This window comes from Tyto alba, unplaced genomic scaffold, assembly GCF_018691265.1.
Source record: "Tyto alba isolate M040663 unplaced genomic scaffold, T.alba_DEE_v4.0 Super-Scaffold_40, whole genome shotgun sequence".
NCBI classification, from domain to species: domain Eukaryota; kingdom Metazoa; phylum Chordata; class Aves; order Strigiformes; family Tytonidae; genus Tyto; species Tyto alba.
The window spans coordinates 24,897,202-24,919,901 of NW_024881316.1; the positions used below are offsets into that span (position 1 = coordinate 24,897,202).

Here is a 22,700-nt window from a genome sequence, read left to right on the forward strand (position 1 = left end):
GTCCCTAAGAAGAGCTTAGATCCTGAAAATTCACATTGTCTTCTGAGCAGGGTCTTATAAGAACACTTCACCTCAAAGCTGTGTTTTCTCCTCCCACCACAGGGACTGTTTAGATGGCAAGAACATACATCCTTTAAGTGGAATAGCAGTCAGGCCATGCTTTCTTCTGGGGCTCAACCACTAACAGGATGGAAAATGTTCCTGAATGCTATGAAACAAACATTGGCAGGAAGTGGAAAGTGGTTTCTATGCATGAAATGGACAGTTTGTGGTCTTTTCCACAACAGCAGGGTTCTCCTTTTGTGACCATATTTTTCTCCCATTACACAACTTGACAGAAATGAATATGGAACTTGCTCATCACTTGGAGGGAAAAGTGCTGTGCTGCTGGGATGAAAGGCTCCAGAGGTACTGCAAGAGTACTAGGAGCTGCAATGTGTTTCTAAGGAAGAGAAGGCCATCATGCACTCATAACTTTAGTCTTTCTGTGACAACAGCCACTTCCCTAAAGAAGGTCACAGGTCTCTTCCTCCAACATGCCTTGAGTCAGCTCTTCACCAGGGAGCTCAGAGCCAGCTGGCTCGAACACAGAACAGGCCTCACACGCTTACAGGAGGATACAGGATTTATCAGAAAGAGGGGTGTGGCAACCAGACTAGGGAGTATGTAACTAAACCAACCAAAAGTCTTTCCGTGCATCTACCAGAAGGAATGTGATCTGCCTCAGGCCAATATACTCCAATACCATGTATCGTCAAGGATGTCAGATGCCAAGAACACACAGACCTAGCAAACTCCTCTTTACTGGAATAACTGCACACGGGGATGGAAGGCAGGAGACTGCAGAAGCATCTACATCAGTGTCCTAGTTCAGATTAAAAGGGCATGCTTTTAAAGTAAGCTTTGAATTTACTTTCACATATGCTTTGAATCATGTCTGTCAAGCCACAAAAAACAAGATTCCTCACAAATGAGCTGGGAGATGCATTCCCAGAGCACCTCTGACACACTGTAGCCTCAGGTGGGCATTCAGTCCATCAGAACAGACCACGGCACATCTGAAGTGAAAGAAAAACCTTAGCCTTAAGTGTGTGTAGCACCAACTGCTTCACTGTAAAGAGCTTTGCTTGTCTACAGTATTTTCCAACATTAAAACTGTCAGTAATATCCAATCCCATGGGTACCCTCTGCATATCTCTTAGAGATACATCTATAGCCTTTAACTGAGAGAAAATAAGAAGAGGAAACGAAAGCCACTTGATATCGAAGTCAAATTTGCCTTCCACACAGCTCTGCCATCAGGGTCAAGGATGGGAAAAAAATTATCTCCTACTTCAATTAACAATGCAAGTCTACTAGTTAAAACAACTATTTACCCTTCAATCTCCTCAGGGGACACCCCTGTCATCTACAGCTGCTCTGAATAGTTACAGCTGTGTTCTGCAGTGCCAGAGTTCAAAAGAAGGCTTAGTTACAGCTTTGTCCTTTCTCACATAAAAGGATACCATCAACAATGACAGTAAATAAAAGAGGTTTAGCAAAAGAACAGTCTGTGAACAATTCACACTACACTTGATACAAACCTCCAGCTGAATTAAACTTCCAGCACCTACTGATTAGCAACTATATGATGATCAGAGCTGTTTGATGGACAAAGGGTGGTACACTGGCCATTCAGCCAGGTGTAAGTCCTGAAGAGCTCCTCCCAGAAGCATTCTTTACAGGTGTATGACAGATACTGCACTACTTCTCCTACTAGTCTATGCCTGTTTTGATCCCAGAGACAGAAGGAAGCTCCCCAAAGAGTTTCCAGGTCAACACACCTGTTTTCATCTTTCTTTCTTTTTAGTGGAACTATAATGCATGGAGAAAAACCACAACACAGCAGCACACCTGCTGACTCTAAATCCCTCTATAAATAGAGCACTTGCACAACCTGTTATGTATGGGTGACTATGTCACCTGGCTATAAAAACCTTTTTTAATAGCAGTATTTTTGTAATCTATCTGAAAATGTACAGGATGGTGAGGAAATGCACACATAAGGAGTCTTGAGTAAGAGACAGCAATGGCTTTCATGATTATCATACTCTTAGCCTGTGCTTCAGAAAGAGTTCCAAGATGCCAAATCCTATAAAAGTACAAAGGAAGAAACAAGACCTACTTGCAGCTACTGAGTGCATTCTGTAGAAAGAGTCCCTTCCATTTGTAAGCCACGCATTCAAGGCAAAGTCAGACTTACAATTCATGCAAATGAACTGGTTTAGATGAAGCAATATTTAATTTCTAAAAGCAAATCCATTCATAGAGCAATCTCAAACTGCAGCAGTCCCCAACTCCTGCAAGGACAGCTATCCAAGAACAAAAAGCTTTTTCATTTTGAACACGAACAGCTCGCATTCAAGGTTGTGAGCTAGGCCTCTTCACAACAGGCTAAGAGCAGCAGATCAGAGTCTAACACAAGTCTTCTCTCATCTTCATACTTAAATGGATTACTCTGCATGAGTTCTACAAGATGACCATAGCATCAAACTAATGACATTTTTTGTTTCCTTCCCTTTTGCATGTTCCCAAAATACTCTCTCCCACAGAAGGACTTAAAGCCTTTACATGGCATCACGTAATGACAGGTCTGTTTTTAATTACTGTACTAAAAATGTCCCAACTAGATGGAGCTCCTGAATAACACGGGATTTTTCACTGACTCACCAGCATGGCCTGCCCTATTTACCCTGGCAGTATATAAGTCCTGCTTTAAAAAAAAAAGCAATTTAAATTTAAACATTGTCTTCTACCTCTCTTTTACAGGCTTGTTGTCTAAGTCAAGTAAAAGGGCTGTAAAGCACATGGTGTCCTGAGTATGGACGTTCCACAGCCCACTTCCAGCAGGTCAGAAGCTGAGCTCCAGGACTGTCTTATAAACAGGCTTCTGTTTCTGGAAGAGAAAAAAACTAAAATCCAACCAAATCATATTTTCATAAAAAGAAAAATATGAAAGTCTCCCTGGGAAAAGCTTTGGTGAAACAAATACACTAAGTATCCAAAACACTTTTGTGCAAGAGACACCAAGACCTCTTTGCAATTTTATCTAAGTACGCTTTGTGGCCATTTCTGCAAGATAAGCTGTGGGCATATTTTTCCAAGGTTAAAGTTAAGTGCTTATATGAAAGGCTTATGCAGATGTGTACATAAACTGATAAAGACAGCATCTATAAGAGTCCATATAAACTGATTTGTCATTAGTGTGTACTGACCTTATTTTAATTCAGTTCTCCTCATCCATGAATAAGCAAACAGCAGTATGAAAGGACTGAAATGTTTCAATTTTTATTGCAAATCATTCTCCACTGTAATGTTTCATAACTATTTTAACTAAAGCAAATTGAATAATGTTTACATTAACATTACTTTCACTAGCTGTAGTACTATATACAAATAGTCACATAAACTTCAAATAGACAGCCTCATTTCATGGTCGTCCGCTTCTACTCTTTAACATTTTCAAAATTTTCTTCATGATTGGTGCAATTTCTTCAATAACAAAAAAAAAAAAGAGATCAGTTAGGATTACAGCTGCAAGTGACTTAAAATGATATTAGCATAATATTAAGCATATATTAATAGACAGCAAGTTAAAACAATTATCTTGATAATCTTAGGAAATTCCATTTACTTTTGACAGGCTTCTTTCCTTGTTGAGTCATTGCATGTGAGCTAAAGCTTCCACTGTTGCTAGCAGAGACTGGATTTGATGGTATGTTATTCCTAGCTCTGCTTTCTGGAATCATTTCTCTTTCAAAACAAGAAAATAAGAAAAAAGTTATCATTTGATATCAAACTACTATTTGCTCTGGCTCATTTTGAAAAAAATGGACAACAAACATTTAAGACTTTATACATTTAAAAATCATAAGATAATTCAGGTTGGAAAGGATCTTAGGTGGTCATTTAGTCCATTTCTGGTTTTGCACACATTTTCCATTTATTAGATTTGATGCATCTCTTTTGTCTTTAAAATTAAATGATCAGCATTTGTGACAGATCAAAGCGTTTAGCAATACCATTGTGATTCATGAAGCCCTGTGCTCTAATTTGCTCTTTGTGTTTATTTTCCATTTTGAACACAGCTGAACTGGTAGCTAGCTCTGACAAAAAATGGGGGCAAATTTACACAAGGTTTGTTGGTTTTGTTTTGTTTTGTTTTTTTTTGGGGGGGGGGGGGGGGGGGGCGGAGTTTGGTTTTTTACAAGTAGGAATGTCTAGCAAAAGGCACAATAACTACCCCTAAATATTAGGTTGGAATCTTCAATCAACATAACAAGGACTGAGGCAGACACAGATGCAGAGCTGATGCCTGCTGCTAAAGACAGTTAAACCAACACAGCATTAAAGCTTCAGCATGATGTCACCAATCTAGGCAGCCTTGTACGCCTCGGAGCCAGTCACTGACGTCTGCTACCAGTTACACACTGCTGCATGCTGAACTGCAAACAGCAGCCTGTTAGGGATCTGCACATCTGCCCTGGGACCTTTTCAGCTCCTGCAAGGCCAGCTTAAGAGAAGATTTCAGCTGCACAAATTCTACAGCTTGTAAAACCAACGGGTTCTCAGAGGACTCGGTCCAAGCAATGAGATTAAACTCAGTTGTGCCTAAACAAATTGTTTCTCAAGAAGGCAAAGCAACAACCCTCATACAGCTTTTTTCACACAACAGCAGTTCTTCCTAATTTATCATGCCTGAGAAAACAACATGCAGGGCTTTGAGTACATCATTCAGCTACTGCTCCAGAGATTACTGGAGCAAAAAGGACATTTACACTGCTGTACCTGAAGCACCTAAACTGGAAGGCTGGTGTCTCAACACAGATACAACGTCCCACAGGGCAACTGAAAGTAAAAGCCTAACTCGAAGTGCCTTAAGCTACTGCATTGGTGAGGGACTATCAGGTTGCCTAGAGAAGCTGTGGCTGCCCCCTGCCTGGAAGGGTTCAAGAACAGGCTGGACAGAGCTTTGAGCAACCTGATTTAGTGGAAGGTGTCCCTGCCCATGGCAGGGCAGTATGGAAAGCAGCTTCCTAATTTTGTCAGCTAAACATGTAGCTATAAAAACATTGTATCTGGTGTAAAAGTTGATTTTAAGAGGTTCCTACATCCAGACTGTCATTCCTGTTCCATACTACCACCATTTTGAACAGTCAGTCAAGGGTGTTTGGCTAAGTTAAGCTTCTGAAATTCACAGAAAACACGTTCACATGGTATTGTAGGGGTTTTCACACCCCCACCCTCCCCACCCAATAAACCTGGGTCAGTTCAGTTATCTAGTTCATGTGCCTAAGATCAAACAACTACCCAGCACAATTGCAAGCACTGGGGCATCATAACAGAAACAACTTAATGATTCTCCTGACACGTTCAGCTACACTGTCAGTCTTACATCACATTTACAACAGCTTAAGTTTTATGCTCCCTGTTCCCAGCTGTCTATCACTATCTACTCACATATTTGTCAACCTGCATAACTGTTCCTTAATTCAGAATAATGAAGTGTTCTACCTACTGCTCCCCAAAAAGGATAATTTGAGAGCTAGTTGAAGAGCAGTTATGCCAACATAGGAATGACTACAGGCAACTGGGACAAGGGAGGGCACCATTCTCACCAGCAGCCACAGCAGTGTGACCACAGCTTAAGATACCTACATTCAGACAGTATGAATACTCTCCATAGCTTTTACAGTCCAACTGCTGGCACATGGACTCATCAACCCATAGGGTGCTTCTAAATCAAAATGCTCATTTTTCTTTCAGACAAGAACCAACATTCAAACAGTAAAAACCAGCAGTCTGTCTCTACATATTGGGAAGGGAAGAAAAGGTAGAAGAAGATGGTGCTACAGCTGGTTTATCTCCCTGGTGCATCCATCTTCTTGGGTACAGGAGAATTCACTAGGCTGGCGGGAAAAGTAGGACAAACATCACATCTCAGCTTTGGTTCTCATGGCTGTTGAACTAGTCTGAACTAAGATGTCACAAAGAAAATTTGGCTTTGTGCTGTACAAAGTAAACGTTTGTGGATTCCCAGTTTTCTATTCCTCTGGAGATTAGTGTTGGCTACTGCTACAGACGGACTGTTCCAGAGACTCCTTTAAGCTGTCAAAGCAGAAACCCACCATCAAGAGTATTAAAAGTTGATGAGACTCACTCTGGTCAGCTATTATCACTCCAGACAGCTAACTGGGATTTTATGAAAGCAGAAGAACATGTGCGTCTACTAGGCAGGTTTATAAACACAAAACTTTAACACTGGAATCTCCCCAGGATGTCAAGCAGCATTAATGTAATCTGGAAAAAAACAGCGTCCACTCACTCTCCAGCTGGGAGGGTGGATTCATCACTGGCACTTTGGAGAAATGTGTAATGACAATGTATATGCAGCAGAGGAGCGTGCAAGACTTAAAAGGCAAGTTAGTTTCTAGCCACTAGCTGCTTACAAAAAGAGAGAGCTATTTATAACTTAAAAAATATTTTGGCAGCAAACTTCTGCACTGACAAAAACAGCTAAACTCAAGTTAAAAGCACAGTATACAACACTTACTTGCATCTCCTTACGGGATGAAGTTGGGTGACAGGTCCTGCTGTCCCATGGATTTCTTGCTGTCGGCAAATGTTCCTGGGTGGTTTTACTGTACCAGTCACATAAGCCATTTTTACTTGCCTGCCTAATACAGAAGCAAGAAGCAGAGGCTATGTGACTTTTTTTGCCCTTTATGTTCAAAGCTCAGTTGACAATATGGTTGTGTGGCAATTTCTAGGTTTAAATTGGGAAAAAAAAAAATTCAGAAAAGCAAAATCTGGTACCACAGTACTAACTGAACCATGGCAAATACTGTAGGCATTCATGCAGTCATATTAACTTTGGTATTTATAATTACATTTGTACTCTTTTCATTGTTGTTTAGCACCCTAAGTCTAACCAGTAAGGATAGATTTGTCTACTGTATGTTTCAAGTATTATGCATTAATGTATTGTATTATTGCATGTATTTATTTTTTGAGCAACTTGTGAATTAAAAGGAACAGTGTCCCTTCTTGATGACTTCTAGAGGTACAGCATTAGTGCTCAGTTCAAACAAGTAACTACGCCCCACGTAAGTGTCAAGAACAGAAGAGACTGGGTTTTGCAAGTGGAAAAGCTAATCACAGATTTTACCTTTTGGTTGCTTAGACTGAGCTGAAATAATATTTTCTGTAAGCCTCTTCAGTTTTTCTTCTCTCTGATTAAACAGTCTCAAGTACATTTCACGCCAAGGCTCATGTTCCGGGAGACTCTCATTTTTAAAATCTCTCTGGCAATGTCTCTTCCACAGGTGGTCAGATTCTTCTGTAAATGTCTAATTTAAACACAAGATATCTTAAAGATTTAAAAGTAACATTTTTAGGAGTACTTGTTAGTTGAGCCTGTAGACGAAACCCAATCCCCCAGTGAAGAAAGATGTGGAACAGATCCCACCACACATGCTGTCATGGGTACCCTCACGGGTACCCCAACACAGAGCAAGGCAATACCATACAGAGATACTGACTTCGGTCTACCAATCACATAGCTTCAAATAGCTGAGCTCTATATTTTGGTTAGTAAGCCATGCTTACAGGTTAGACGTGCACTTCCAGTACAGGCTCGGGCCACACCAGTTCTCATTTAGGCATGCAGAGAAACAGCCAACTTGCCTGACAAAGTGCTACATGCTCAGAACCTCAGTGTCCAAATGCATCATGGAGCTGAAGTCCTAACAGCGTAGATAAAAATCTACCACACGTGAAATCTCACCCCAGATACTTCCCGACTGGTATGCTTTGCAGACTTGAACAATTTGCTTGAAAACAGTTGGTTCTATTATGACTTTGTCAGTTATTTCAGGGGTAAATACTGTGGTCTTTTTTTTTTTTCTTCTTACTTTTAGAAACAGAAATACTTTTCCACCCACACTGGCTTTCACTTAGTCATCAGTAATAATTCTCCAAAATGCTTTAAATCCTGACACTTGAGAAAGGGAGGCTTGATAATGACAGCTGCATTCAAAGAAGTAAGTGTGCAAGATAGAAAGCCAGTGTAACTCGTGATGAACCTTTATCAAAAAGGGTGTAAGAAAGGCAGAAACAGATGCCTCATGTCCTCCGTGCTTCCCTGAAGTTAACAAGGCAGAATTTACCGGATTACATTTCTCTATTCGCAACAACTGTTCTGGTGTGCAACGTGTTAGCACAGGCTCAAGAATTTCAAAGGGCACACCTCCTACTTCATGTAGCACTACAAAAGAGGACAGTACTTTCAGTAGGTCATTTCTTTTACTCAGTGGCTAACAGTAGTGAACCAATTTAAAAATAAAAATACAAGATAATTTTAGCAAGTACTAACAGAACATGTTTTGAAGTTATGCTATGGAAATATTTATAAATTAGCAGTTCCATACTGACTGGCAGTTAATCCGAGGATGGAGAAAGCATCTTTGACTAGCTACTGCCCCATCTGTAGTGATGTGCATCACTCCCCTCTCTGCCTACACAAGGGAATAAATTTCTTGATCACTCCTTCCAATTTATGTAAACAAACATCTTGGAGGAGAAAAAAATAAAACAGCAGTTTTTTTGGCTTATGACTTATAGGATATCATGTTTTAACTAAAATTGGAACTTTTCAAAAGGTAAGCTTTCGAAACAAAACTACATTTTAGCACAGCCATAAATCCATTTTTTTAAGTGCCTTTCAACCTGCTCTGACTCACCGTTTGTAGGGAGGGGCGATATCTTTTAGTAGGCCAGTTGTTGGCACAGGAAAAAAAAGAAATCTGATACACTTTCAGGCACAGCCTGCTACAAATCCCTTAAAGTACTCACAATCAATATTATTTTGAAGCACACGGATGCACTGTTCGTAGAGTGTAAGCATCTTTGAAAGACTGACTGCTTTAGAGCCAGAGTAAACTTGCATTTTAGAGTTCAGTCTCTGTCCTGTGAATTGAGCCGTCTCACTGAGTTGCTGGGGTGCTTCCACAACAGGTGCTAGGGGAGCTGCAAACAAAACAGGCAGGGTTTCCTTTACCTCCTGACATTTTACAATGCTTTAAACATCCAGCTTTAAGAGAAACACAGCTGGTAGAACACATGTATATTATTTTTTCTTGAAGCACAAAGTTACTGCATTATAGATTGGGGCCCTTACTCATATGTTACAGAAGTCACATTCATCAACATCTAACACCAAGACAGCCTGTATGCTGCAAGTGAGCTGCACCAACTCAAACTAGACTTCCATTATTTAGCACAGGTCTACAGCAGCTGTAGTCACATCTAAATTACTGTTACCAGTCTACAGCACATTATTGATCTTCCCAAGTTATCCCAGAGAAGCTAGAAGCTGCAATTAGCAGTGATGTTTCAAGACAAGAATGATACAAAATCACTGAAACATCACAAGAGCTGCTAGGGGAACCACTCACCCTTTGTGTCACCTACCTACCTATAAAGATGTTCCTATGACAAAGCTAGGCCTAGCGCCTCCTATATTTGTTTTACCTAAGATAATTTCTACTAAGGCTTTGCCTGCTATAAGGCACAGAGAGAAGTAAAGATAAATGGAGCGTATAGAACTACCACCTGACCTATGCCTTTTCTACATCTGTGGTAACCTTTCACAGCATTTCTTTATTCAGCAAGCCATAAGAGGGAAGTCTTTATAACTCACTTCAGCTTCAATATGATTTCTACAGATCAGAAAGTGAAGGTGAGGCATTTCTTTACAATGGACGGATGAGCTAATATAGCTTATTAGGAAAGGGGATAAAGACATCTCTAGATAGAGCTATAAAAACTTGTACTATTTCACATTTATCAGCCTTGTATACTACTTACCTTCAAAGTCTGTAGTATATGGGGGAGAAGAGATTGAGATGCCTGTCAGAAATTTAGGCAGTGGGGTATTAAGAAGATCTTGGAGGGATGCCACCTTGGCCTGTGTACAGTCAAGGAAACATTGCTTCAGTGTTACAGATTTGGGTTTATCAAGACTTAAAATAAGCTACAAAAAACAAAACAAACCTTAAGCAAACCCCAAAGTTAAGTAGGATAACTAGAATTATTGCTCTTCTGCACTAAAGTTTACTCACTGGATTACTTTCCAGCATACCCTTTCATACTCAACAAGACTACATCACGAAAGGAACTTAGTGGGATATTGGCAATCAGTACATAAAAAGAGATTAAAGAACAGAGTAGATGCGCTCAGCTAACCGGCTTTCAGATAAATCACTATTGATGTTAGAGGCATACAGTGAATGAGACAGAACTGCAAGATCACAAAGCCACAATTAAATGTTTAAAGGCACAATTAAATGTTTCCATCCTGAAAGACAAGAAACAGCTTTATACCTGGTCTTATCAAGTCTCCTATATTGTGCTGGATAAGGCATTTAGCCTAAAATTTCCACAGATAACCCCTTAAAAAGGGATTTAAAAATGCAGTTGTCTGGTAAGGACAGGTCCCTACAAATGCCTGGCATTGTGTGCAACATCTAAATTGGGTCTTAGGTGTCCTCCAATTGTAAAGTCTGGCACTTACAGCCCAAAACTTGCATCTCCCTGTACTACATTTCAGTGTCTTCAAGAACTTTCCAGGACTGCTTGAACATCCAGTATTTTTCCTCAGTTTATGCTAGAGTATCATACGTGAGCCTCTACATCAGTATTTCTCTATGTGGGACAGAAGATACCACATTCAGATCGCATCTTCCATAATAAATAAAGCCTGGAGCTTTCGCATCACAATGAAGATAAGACTGAAGACACCTCTAATCCCCAGTGCACAAAAGGGCTTCATTTAAAATGTCTAATTAATACACGTTTAGATCTACCTTGGCTCAGAGGAGCTACTTAAGCTTCTTTCACTTCACGGGACTAAGAGAGTTAACATTACAAACATGTATAAGCTATTTTTATATGCAATACTGTGGCTCAATTCAACGCATTAAAGAAGAAAGTTTAGTTATACTGCAAACCTTAACATTCACTATTAGGGAACCACAGCATCTGACAAAACGTCTGTGCTATACACAAACAGCTGGTACAGTCACAAACGAGGCTGGTCAAGAATAGAAGGGAATGTCTTTCCAAAGGTAAATACCTTTACTTTGTGGTTTAAAGGCAAATTTGCCGATACGAATCAGAGACTATTGTCATATTGGAAATCATCCTAAAAATACAAGACAAGTCAACTGTAAACTGACAGTATGCAATAAACTATCATTTTTTCCCCCCAATCACTGCAATTATTGGCAACTGCAACACAGCTGATCTATCATCAACATGCAATCCATTGCTTAAAATACAGCTGAATTTTACTGAAAGTAAGAGTCCAAAGCACTTACTCATCTGCAGTTTGTTATTATCTCAACCATGCAGTGGCTTACCTTTTTATTGTAATTTTCTGACTGATCACCCTCACATTTTTTTCCATCTTCCTCTCCCCATTTTGCATGAGAAAATTTTGAAGTCTTTTGTGGTAATAAGCTGTTCGGTTCACTGCACTTCTTTGGCTGTTCACCAGTAGAACAAGCCTTCCTCTTTCTTTTTTTGGCAACCTGATCATAATTAAGGTAAGATTCAAAAGACACAGTAGGGGGCTCAAATTCCTCATCACTAGATGATTCAGCTTTGCTTTTTATCACAATTTTTTGTTCTGGTTTCTTCACATGTTTAGGATCTGTCTGCTTGGAAGCATCCTTACTAGGCTTTTCTTTCAGGGCTGGTAAGTTTTTGTTGGCTACAGAGGAACGCTGCTTTTTTGAAGATTTCTTGCTGTCTGTGGAGGGTCTGTCTTTGATGTCACTTTCTTTAGCTTTAGGATTGGTACCTTGGGAAGAACGCCTAGAACCACTGCTGCTACAATCTTTGTTATCACCACCTTTTTGAGACTCAGAATCTCTACTTGGGCAGGTCTTTTTACTACAAGTACATTGCTTATTCAACTTTTTAGAAATGAGCGCACTACTGGAACTTCTGGAGGCCAGTACAGATGCTCTGGACTTCTCTGAAGGCTCAATCTCCTTGGAAACTGAAGATTTTGTCTCATCTTTTTCTTTTCCAGTATTTTGTTTTCTTCCTCTGTGATCACTGCAACATAAAAATTATCACATCCCATGATACATCTGATGCTAAATTCCTGAACAAACGTTTTACCTATACTTAGTAAAACTAAAAGCATTAAATCACACCATGTGTCACTTATACAAGACCCAGAACTGTACTCAGCTGTGCTGTTACTCTTCCATTATCAGCACAGAATCCCAAAGAAGCGGCTCTTAGGTCCAGCACGTCTAAATACTGCAACAAGAACTGACATCAAGACAAGTGGGGAGTAGGGACATAACCTTCAGTAGGAAAACATACCTGACAGTATTATTTGCTTGTAACATGTTGGGTAACATTTTGACACGTTTCCCTGCATGCTTTATACCACAGACATGGTACTTGAAATAACTAGGAGACAGAAAATTTGCAACATGCTCTGCAGGCGGTACGGATTACAACAGGTCAGGCCTTTATGCTTTGCTTATCATGGGTTCTGATATTTCCCTTTCCCATTGTTTGAACAACTTCAGATTTAAAATGTACTATTTAGTCAATTTAAAACTTTGGCTTTCTCAGCTCAGCTGCCTCAAGTTGTCAGAGGTCTGCAAAACATTTAAAGCACAGTCAGCGTAGCTATGGCAATGGTGGCTGCTTCATTCTGAGAAGAAATTTCATATCCTCAGTGTGACTCCTCCAATATTGGAAGCCCATCTCAGTCCACAAGAACTTTGTAAGAAAGCACTCTATACAACCAAATCACTGGAGAGCTGCCTCATTTAACCACCACCTCTGGGAAGAAAGAAAAAGCTTCCCACTTTCCTGAAGAAGTGCAGAGCAGTGTCCATCATTGGCATAGTCTTGCTTGCATCAGCTGGGACCTAAGAACTTGTGCCAGTCAAGAAAAAAAGCAGTGGAAGTCAGAGTCCTGGCTGGCTAATTGACCAATACAGGTGTGTCTCTGATTTGCTTTCTGGTATTTTATAAAATAAAGACTCATTTCTTCCATTCAATTTATGCATTTGTCCTAATGTATATTTGTCATTACAAACACTTTCCTAAGCTTTCCAAGCTGTATTTTATAAAGTTACAGTAGAGTATAATTAACTTTTTTCTAAAAGTTAGTTCACACCTACCTTTTCTTTTCTGGAGGAATAAGTTCTTTCCATTGTTTTATCAGGGTTTTAGCTACACTCCCAACATCGGCATGTTTCCTAAAACCTTTAACTGTTTTGCCTATGCCAGTTTCCTGTTGATGACAGTGCAAGAAAGATGGACAGAATAAATCATGACTAACATCCCAAAAAACCCCTTCTCTAAAAATGCTACAAGCAGTATTAGCCTAGTAATCAGAGCAATCTTATGGCAGCTAAAGAAATAAACACACTCTTTATACTGCAAACAGAACTGAAGGAAACGTAGATATTTATAACCAAATATAGGAAACAAAATGCAATCTTAATTCATAAAACTAAGAGAAGTAATTTTTCTCCACCAAATGTACCTATTTCAGGAATTTCACTTGGCTCAAATACTTCAGTGCACGAAATGCATGCTGTTCCAGTGAATTAATCAATTCAAATTCCTTTAGGTTTATGAAGGTACATTTTAGCATCTTAGAGAGCACATATGATGAATGCATTGTAATCTAAAACGCATCTCAATCAGGAGTTGTATGGGGTAGAGAGGTCAGAGGAACAGAGTTCACATGACTAAACTTAGTCTCAGTCACAGGAAAAAACAAAACAAAACAAACACCAAAAATGCTTGACATTTAAAACCTGTCATTTTCTGATTTCCGCCAGTACAATTATTTTCATATTACCATTGTGCCTTGAAGACTTGCTCTACTGAGTTTTATGTTAAACATAGCTATCTTGCAGACCTTGAGTGTATATAGAATAACAGGTGATTTTCTTCTTTTTAATCCCGTATTCTCAGTATCTCTGATTCATGAACTCTCACCTTTAAGTTGTGTACAAAACCTGGAATTCCCTATGTTAGCAGCAACCCGTTAATGCTCTTGCTAACTAGTGAAATGATGCTCCTGTGAAGTCTGAGCAAGAGCTATCCATGTGCTACTCCCACATAATGAGCTCACACCTTAGAAAAGGCTTCCTTAAACTTACTTTAAGGATATTTACCTTCTATATAATTTGAGCAATACTGGTTTGGTAGCTCATTGTACTGAAAATATATGCAAGAAATTTGGTGGGATTATTTCCTAAAACTATTTATGTTCTTCAAATGCATTAAAAATAGGTGGAGTCCTCAGTTGTAAGACACCTTTTCCTCTATTTGACCTGAAGTTTTCCATCAAAGTCTGTCACATTATAAAGCATGCAAGTCTGCTGGGAACATGAATTGTATGCAGAAGCCCTTTCATTTTAAACAACTAATTGCAATGTGAGATTATTTTGTTTCCCAATAAAAATACATAAATATTGCTATATTCCAGTAGAAGCCTACCTGTGTTTATGCAGGCAAATGCCTTTGCCTGAATAGGCCAGCCAAGTATCTTGTTTAATGTATTATCAGTCACTTACCACTAGGATATCCAGTGATATATCCAAATCCTGTAGTACTTTAAGTGTTTTTATAATCTGGAAGGAAACATTTGATTATTTAAAAAAAAAAAAATAAAAATTGTAAATTCTATTCTGTTTTTCTCATCTTCATCTACATGTTTAATCCAAAAATACTTAACAGTGTTAAGAGCAATACCCAGTAACTCCAGGAGATTGTAAGCACTCTTTTACTGCACATCAGGACTGTGCCCGAAATCTGTGCTACGAACCAGTACAGTTCTGCCAACCTCTCAATTTCAGCAACAACAGAATATTCAATAGGTAAGAATTTACCACTACAGAGACTACATGAAAGATCAATAATACAGCAGTATAGGCTACAAATGTATGTCCACACTCCTCGTTTAGCAGTGACCCTCAATTGTCACACAACTGATAGAAAGGCTGCATTACAGAGAACCAGCACAATGCAAAAAGCAGCAAGTCTCCCAGCATGTCTCCCAGTCAGCAGCACCACTCCATAAGCCTGGGCCACAAAAGGACAGCAGAGCTGGTGGGAGCCCGGTTTGCAAAAAATAAGGTTTTGAAAACTAAACTGCAATTTATACATTAATAAAATGAGCTCAAGCTAGAACAGCTGTTTTGTTTCACACTGACAAAGTGTACACGTGTTACAAAAAAAAAAAAACATTTCCATCAAAACAGGAAAGATTTTTTCAAATATAAAATGGCTTATCTTCCTATGAGGAGTGTTTTAATAACACAAAAGTCCCATTTATGAGTATAAATTTCTTTGACAATGGGTAGATAGCACCCCAGTCTTGCAGTTGAGCACACACAAGCCGACTGCCTTATCCTCTGCAAACTTCCATGAAGCTATGTTATGTAGATGTCAGAATTAATCTGCAACTGAAATAACATTTCTTAAGGCTTTCACAAAGCCTGGCATACTAATCAAGTTCCAGATGACTACCACTTTTAAATGCAGTGGCAGGAACAAAAAAAAAAAAAAGACTACCCAGAAATGTTTTAACTATTAGAAGAGCTATAACTACTGATGAATGGTCATTTATTATATTAAATATTGCTTCTGAAATGGTGTTGCAGGAGGTAGAAGAGGTACTAAAATAAGCAAGTTGCAAACTTGAAGAAACAATTTACAAACAGCATGGGGGGTGGGGTGCATATTTTTCTCTACTGTTCTTCTAAGTTTCATTGTTCCTACTAATGCATTAGTAGTGGAATCCCATTCCCACACTTGACACTGATTTCATTGCGTCCAGTGGGTTCTATCTACATGCCTGGCATAGAGTTCTTCCTGTAAATCATCTACCCTGCTACCCAGAGAAGTACAGGAGAAATGCTTCACAGCCTGGGAAAACATGAGAAAAGCTGCCAATGGTAAGACATAAACCTAGGAACAGAGGTAACAAATCAACTCTCTCACAAGAAGTTCAGCTAACTACAAAATGGCAGAATACCTACAAAAAAGCTTCCTCACCAAAGTTTTGCAACCAGTACAAAAGCCATGTGAAGTTCTGCTTATCTCCTATTTAAAACACTCCCTGAGCAAGCAAGTTGTGTTAAGAATGCCTGCAGTGAAGTCAAAAATAATTTTGCATCTCGAGATAATTACTCTTCCTTTTGAGAACAATACCAGCTTAATGTTTACCTTTTTTCCAGACACCTCACAGGTACAGCCTACGTAATTTGTGAGCTGAAGACTTTTTCTAAATAATCCCATCAGGGAAAAAATGTGTTGCAAAGATACTTAAGCAGAAAAAATAGTAATTGCCCACAATGATAATCACAAGCATTAGAAACTACATTATCAGTGTCAGGTTATTTTTTTTTGTTTGTTTTGTTTGTTTGTTTGTTTTTCTTATTTAATTGAAAAAAAATATATACCAACTCAATTTATTTTGCAGTGAAAAAGGACATAACCCACTGCTGACAGGTTATACTGTGCTACATAGGATAACTAGCTACTCAAAGCAGTACAAGCCACTGGGAGTAAGTATCATAGGCCAGAAACAATCCTGTATGTGAAAAAAAAAGTAAAAGATGGTTTTTTTCATTGACCTACTAAGAGAATGGGGGGTTTGAGTGTTTCCTCTTGATGGGTTTTGGACCAAGCTAATTCATTTCAGAAGAACAGATTCAGGAAGCAGGCAATCACTATTCATACAACTTCAAGCCAACAAGCTAAATTATAAAAGTACCTAGATGACAAGCATGTCCAAAAGCAGTCAACACATTTTAATGAAAGACAAATCTTTCAAAGTTTTCCAAAGACCACACTGTTCATTTTGCTTTCTTGAAATGTATATCACATTTGGCAAATTAAGACAAACAAGAGGGTTTAATTAAAAATAAAATAGAAAGCATTGATCAAAGACTCTGACAAGCCTTTTAGGAGAATCAATCCTGATCTCTAAAGCAGGAAACAGCTCAGGCTGCAGTGAGATTGGCAGCTCTGTAAGTATGGGATTACCAAAGGAGAGCGAGCTCCATCTGCCTTGCACTGTAACTGGCCAATGTCAATGGCAGCATCCAGCCTGATGGTAGGAATCACCCATCTCTGAGCCCCTGACATCTAGAACCAAACTTACAGACACAATCAGGAAACAAGCTAATTTAATTTGTGGCAAACATCAGTAATAGCAGAGAAACTCTGCATTTATCCTATTCACTTCTGCTTTCTCTATGAAAGACTAGGAGAGGTTATCTGCTTTTTAAAGCACAAAGCTCCAGTATATATCAGACTTTGGTGAAGGCAGCAGAAAGGTATACTGTGAAGGCAGAGAAAGCCTGTCACTGAAACTAAACCTTGTTTGAAACACAGACTTCAGTATCATGATATTTATATGGTGCACTATTACAATTATTGCATAAAGTAAGGCAACAGGAAAAAGTAATTTATCTGAAGTCTGTTCTGAGCAGGCCTTCAAAAACAAAATGCAGATTGACTGTTGAGGCACCTTGCTCTAACCGGATCTTTTACCATGGCATTTGTAGCCCACCTGGCTCTTCTCATCTCACTGGACAGTATCCAGTAATTTTTTCCCCACGGTTCTTCCATACACACAATACATATGTAACCCTTCACTGGTTTTCAGACTATTTTACCTTGCACACTACTATGAGGTATACTCTCATGGAAAAACTCTATTGACTTTAAAAGAGATGGTAAACTTTACAGAAAAATTATGAAGACCATGAAAGTTAGCTATATTTACAATTCCTGAACTACTCTACCTAATCCCTACATATGGATTTCTAGAGGATGACCCAAAGCCTCTAGGATTGTTATTTTTCCAATAAATAACATTCCAAGCAAGCCCAAGACACAGGTCTTCATGAAATGTAAAGACACCAGAAGCAGACAAACTGGTGGACAGAGTTGGAACACACATACTGGTGAGAGTCAAAAGCAAAGGTGACAAATAGGAGCAAGAGTGAGCTAAAATGAATGGGAGGAAGGAAAGCAGGCAGGCATTTAGAAAGCAGAAAGAAACAGTACTGAGCAATGGGTAAGATACATGCAAGCAAACAAAGTTTTCCAGAGTCAAAACTGAAAGCAAAGTGATGACAACAGATCCCAAGTGTGCTGAGTTTGGCCTCTTCCCACGGCACCAGTGTTGTTCCATCATCCCTTATATAAGTGTTGTACAGTCTCATTTTTTTCTAGCTGAGCCTGAACCCTCATGAACTATGGGACCCATTACCAGGTCCCCAGACCATCTGTGGTCAAGGGACTGACTCAACATTTCACCACAGTAACTCTTTCCTGCTTTGTCTCCTTCCCTCCTTGCTCCTCTCTCTCAAAGGGATCCCTATAATTATTTAGCTCTTTTTCTTCTATAACACAGACCATAAAATTTCACCAAGTCCATAACTTCTGGCTGAGCTAGACACCTCATCTGAAAGAGCATCAAGCCTTTGAAGACAACACATTAGAGAAATCCAACACATTCCCAAGCAAGTCATTCCTATGTCCTCAGTTAAAAAAAAAAAACACACCTACACTACAAAACCACGCAAACAGACTGTTTGCCTAGAATTATTTGTCTAGTGTTGTCTTCAGCTACTGAATCTAATGATCTCTTTCTGCTAACTAAAGAAGTCTTCTTTCAAACATCTTCTACAACACAGAAATGTAAACACTAATCACATACTTCACCTTGGTTCTTTAGTTTCAGTAAATTATACTATCCAGAGCTGTAGCCATTCTCTGGCTGTCTTAGTATCTTTCCAGCTTGGCAGAGTTGTTTTTAAAAACAGTCCCCAGAACAGGACATAATATTCCTGTAATTGTCCCTCTAATACTATATAGCAGTAATAACATAACCCAGCTAAGCTACCCAAAGATAGCATTTATTCCATAAGCCACTGCATTGTACCGCAATTTCATGCTCAACTGGTAATACATCAGAGCTCCGAATCATTTTCTGAGTCAATGCTTTCCAAAATACAGTCCCCTATCCTGAGTGACCTATATTCATAGCTCCTAGCTGTGACTTTCCACTGAACCATGTTAAAATGTGTGTTGCTCAAATGAATATAGCCTAGCACACGATGAAAGTTGGTTTCTAGAAGAGTCTCCGTGACATGAATTACTTCGGTATTTGTAGCATTTCCCCACAATGTTTGTCATCTTCTAAATAAAGATTTGAGAAGCATCATGTCAAGAACAGATGCATAACCACCCCCCACCTCAAAAATCCCCACCACAAACCCACAACCAAAACCACAAATCGACATTGTTTTCTGATGAGCTCTGGCACTTATTTCTGGTGAGTGCAACTGAAATCTATTTTATGTACTGCATCAGGTCCATAACACTGCTACAGTAATCAGCATCACACAGAAGCAAGCCAAATGCCTTAAGAGATTTGCATATATTTATGACAGTGTCAGCTGAATATGATTTGAGATAAATTTGGCAGTACACATCTACATAGTCTCATCGAGTGGCATAGACCATGGCACCATCCTTTAATTCTACATCAGCTACTTCTTAAATGCACATCATGCAGCTGCTCAACACATTCCTTCATGATCACTGTCAATTAAGACCATTTCATTTACTTGTATAAACAATAGCACAGTATTTTTTTCCTGTCCTTCTGAACTTGCCTAGTACCTTGAGCATCATTCAATACCTAAATCATTAGTTCTGTTAATTCTTTGGTCAATTCTATGAAAATTCACTGGGGTAGCTATCAAACCTCACACATTAAGAAACTTTTGCTATGAACAATCAATGTCCTTCATCTTCCCTGGTTATTATCAGATCAAAAAGTATTCAGCAATTATTAAAAAGTGTCAAGACAAGTATTATTCTCGAGTATGGAACAGAAAGATCTGATAACGCCAACGCTAACCTACAAAAGCATCTGTAATATAGATTTATTACTCTTTCCATACATACCTAAAACTTTCCTCTTTGCCTTTAACATGGTAACTAGGTTTTCTATTACTAATTTACTTTTTATTAGGGTGCATTTCATGACTGTCAATTTACAGCTATCAGTTTCTCACCTCCCCTACCACTCCTTAGCCCCTGTTATCTGTAAATATTTCTATTTCACTACACATAGTTTTACTAAGAGCAGAAGTGCTGCAGCACCACCATTAGTCCCATTTTATGCAGCACCTGCTTGCAGTCATGCCACAAAAATTGTGCATCTCCTACCTTAATGGAATCAAATCTGCTGGGGCTATTCACATTTTTCACTTGAGTTGAGTGCTTTTTGAAACTTACTGTTCTGGGACTACTTAAACATTAATTACCTCTAGAATTGTTTATTTCTTTTCCCTTTCAATCTCTTGTTCAGAATAGCATATCGACACCAACCCCAAGTATTAAAAAATTCAAAGACTGTAATATCTGATAATTTCTGAAGTATGGAAAGAAATTTTAAGTTCATTGAACTGCAAGGTAAAACATCTTAAGAACCACCTGCTTCTTACAGATATTTGTATTTCAGACAGATATTGCCCACAGCACTGGCATTCAGAAAGACACACCATTATCGGCCAAGAAAATTACTATTTCGTATATATGCATATGCATACAGACATTGAAAACACACAGTAGCTATGATTAGCAACTCAGCTTTTCACGTTCATTAACTACCAGTTATAATGCAGATTAAATTTTTACTGTTGCCCTTTGCCTCCAAATACTTCCACAAACTAACTGTTTAAAGTTTTAATGTCTTACAAATCTATCCTGGCAAATGCGTTCTGTACTTTCAAACTGAATATAACCCTCAAAAAAATCCCCACCCTTTCAAATACACCTTCTTCAGTCAAATGTTGATTTTACTTCATAAAACACTGAGGCCAAATGGACTCATACTTTGCTCTCATTTTCTTCAGAACCCAAGCTGCTGCTCAGTGAGCCGAGGGTGCCTTCCATCCTCCGCCACCCTGGAGCCTGTGTTTATCTCCCCATCTGCCTCTCAGTACCTCAGGAGTGTCAAGCACAGGTTCTGCAGACTGCTCTGATCCATCTCCCCGCTGATGTTTGCTTGCTTCAAGTATTCCTTATCTAGTCCTTGCAGCTACTGAGCAGCCCCGCTATCCTACAGAGGTTGTTTAATTTCTTTCAGAGATAAGAGTAGCTTTGTTCTTGCACCAGGAATAACAACACCGGGTGAGACAGCTCCCGCTCCTCTTGCTGCGCACCGTTAAAACAAAGTACAAACACCTATTTCACCAAGAAAAGCCCCTATGAACACAGAAGTTAGCACCCCAGCTACTGTGCTTTGACCTTCTGGCCTGGCTGGCTTCAGACAACCAGCATTACCTGTTAAACGTAAAGACAAGACACACAGCTTTGGCCACCCTTCTCCTCCTCAGGTGACAGCACACAGGGCCTCCCGGCCACCCACTAAACGCTTCAGCGTTTACCCACCCGGAAAAAAACCCACGCATGACCTGACCGCTCCTCAGTCTTCCCTCAACCACACCTGGATACGATAGGGAAGAGAAACAAAATGGAGACCCCGCGCCGGAGTCTGACACCCCGGCTCGCCCTCAGCTCAAACACCCCTCTCCCAGCGCCGGCACCCAACGCGGCGGGGACGGAGCGGGAGCGGGGCCCGCACCGCCTCAGCGCGGCGAGGGCCGGGGGCTCCGCGGCCGCGGGGCGGGTACCTGTGCGGGCTCTTGCGCGCCGCCCAGCCGCCGCTTCAGCTGCAGCACCCTCCGCGCCGCGCTCCGCCCCTCCGCCATGACGGCCGCGCCGCCCCGCCCCGCCACCGCCCCGCCCCTCTTGTAGCAGCGCCCGCCGCGCCGTAGGCGGCTCCGTGCTCGCCGGAGGCTGACGCTGCCCGCTGTTTCCTTAGCTAACCCCCCCCCCCCCACCCCCTTTCCACCGGGCTCTTTGCTCCTCTCCGAGCCGCCCCACGGCCCCGTCTGAGCTTTCCCCGGGGGTTTCATGGGCGAGGGTTGATTGCCTGAACCGTGCCGGCGCCCTGGTGACCAGCGGCCCGGGCCGGAGCTCTTGGGCTCCTTCGTCACCTGCGGAGCCGCGGACGAACGACACGCCGAGACGGGTTCAGTGTGGGTCACAGAGCATCAATCAACGTGTGTCTTTATTGGTCCAGGGTACATATATTTATACAGACAATGATAATTATTATGCCTACTAGTCACTAGCTGATTGGCTTAAGCTCTAAAGGTCGTATTCGCACGGTCCACCTACTTGCAGTTAGCTTACAGCACAAGCTTCTCATAACACTAAGTTTCTCATGCTACTTGTTTTCGATACACGACAGTTCCGTAACACAATGTTTCTCAGACCACCGTTATCATAACACTAGGTTTCTCAGACCACTATTCCTAATTCCCCTTAACCTGTTTTCGACACACCACGGTACACAGGGCTGAAGCATCCTTGACATTCCTCCTGTATCAGCAGCTGCGAGCAGCTGCAGGCAAACCCTAGTGAGGCCCAGCATCAGCAGCTAGAGCAGGCTCTGATCATACAATTGCTCGGTGGGCTCAGGACCCTTGTCTCTGAGCCATTCTCCAACAATTCCC

General features: G+C 40.3%; 1 protein-coding gene across 3 annotated transcripts; it reads right to left on the reverse strand.

Annotated features, from left to right (window-relative positions):
- Nucleotides 1-3,319: 3,319 nt before the first annotated feature.
- On the reverse strand, nt 3,320-21,890 carry LOC104357671 (elongin-A-like). Of its 3 annotated transcripts, none has more exons than XM_042803599.1 (11): nt 21,813-21,890; nt 14,664-14,720; nt 13,254-13,366; nt 11,460-12,162; nt 9,907-10,006; nt 8,893-9,066; nt 8,208-8,305; nt 7,208-7,388; nt 6,593-6,716; nt 3,674-3,792; nt 3,320-3,531 (listed from the first exon to the last, which is right to left on the reverse strand). In XM_042803599.1, the coding sequence occupies exons 1-11, from the start codon at nt 21,888-21,890 to the stop codon at nt 3,470-3,472; spliced, it is 1,809 nt and encodes a 602-aa protein (XP_042659533.1). In that variant the 3' UTR covers nt 3,320-3,469. The 3 variants fall into 3 exon arrangements, with proteins under 3 accessions (XP_042659533.1, XP_042659532.1, XP_042659534.1); XM_042803598.1 differs by having other exon boundaries at nt 8,124-8,305; XM_042803600.1 differs by lacking the exon at nt 3,674-3,792 and having other exon boundaries at nt 8,124-8,305.
- Between the last annotated feature and the right edge of the window lie 810 nt (nt 21,891-22,700).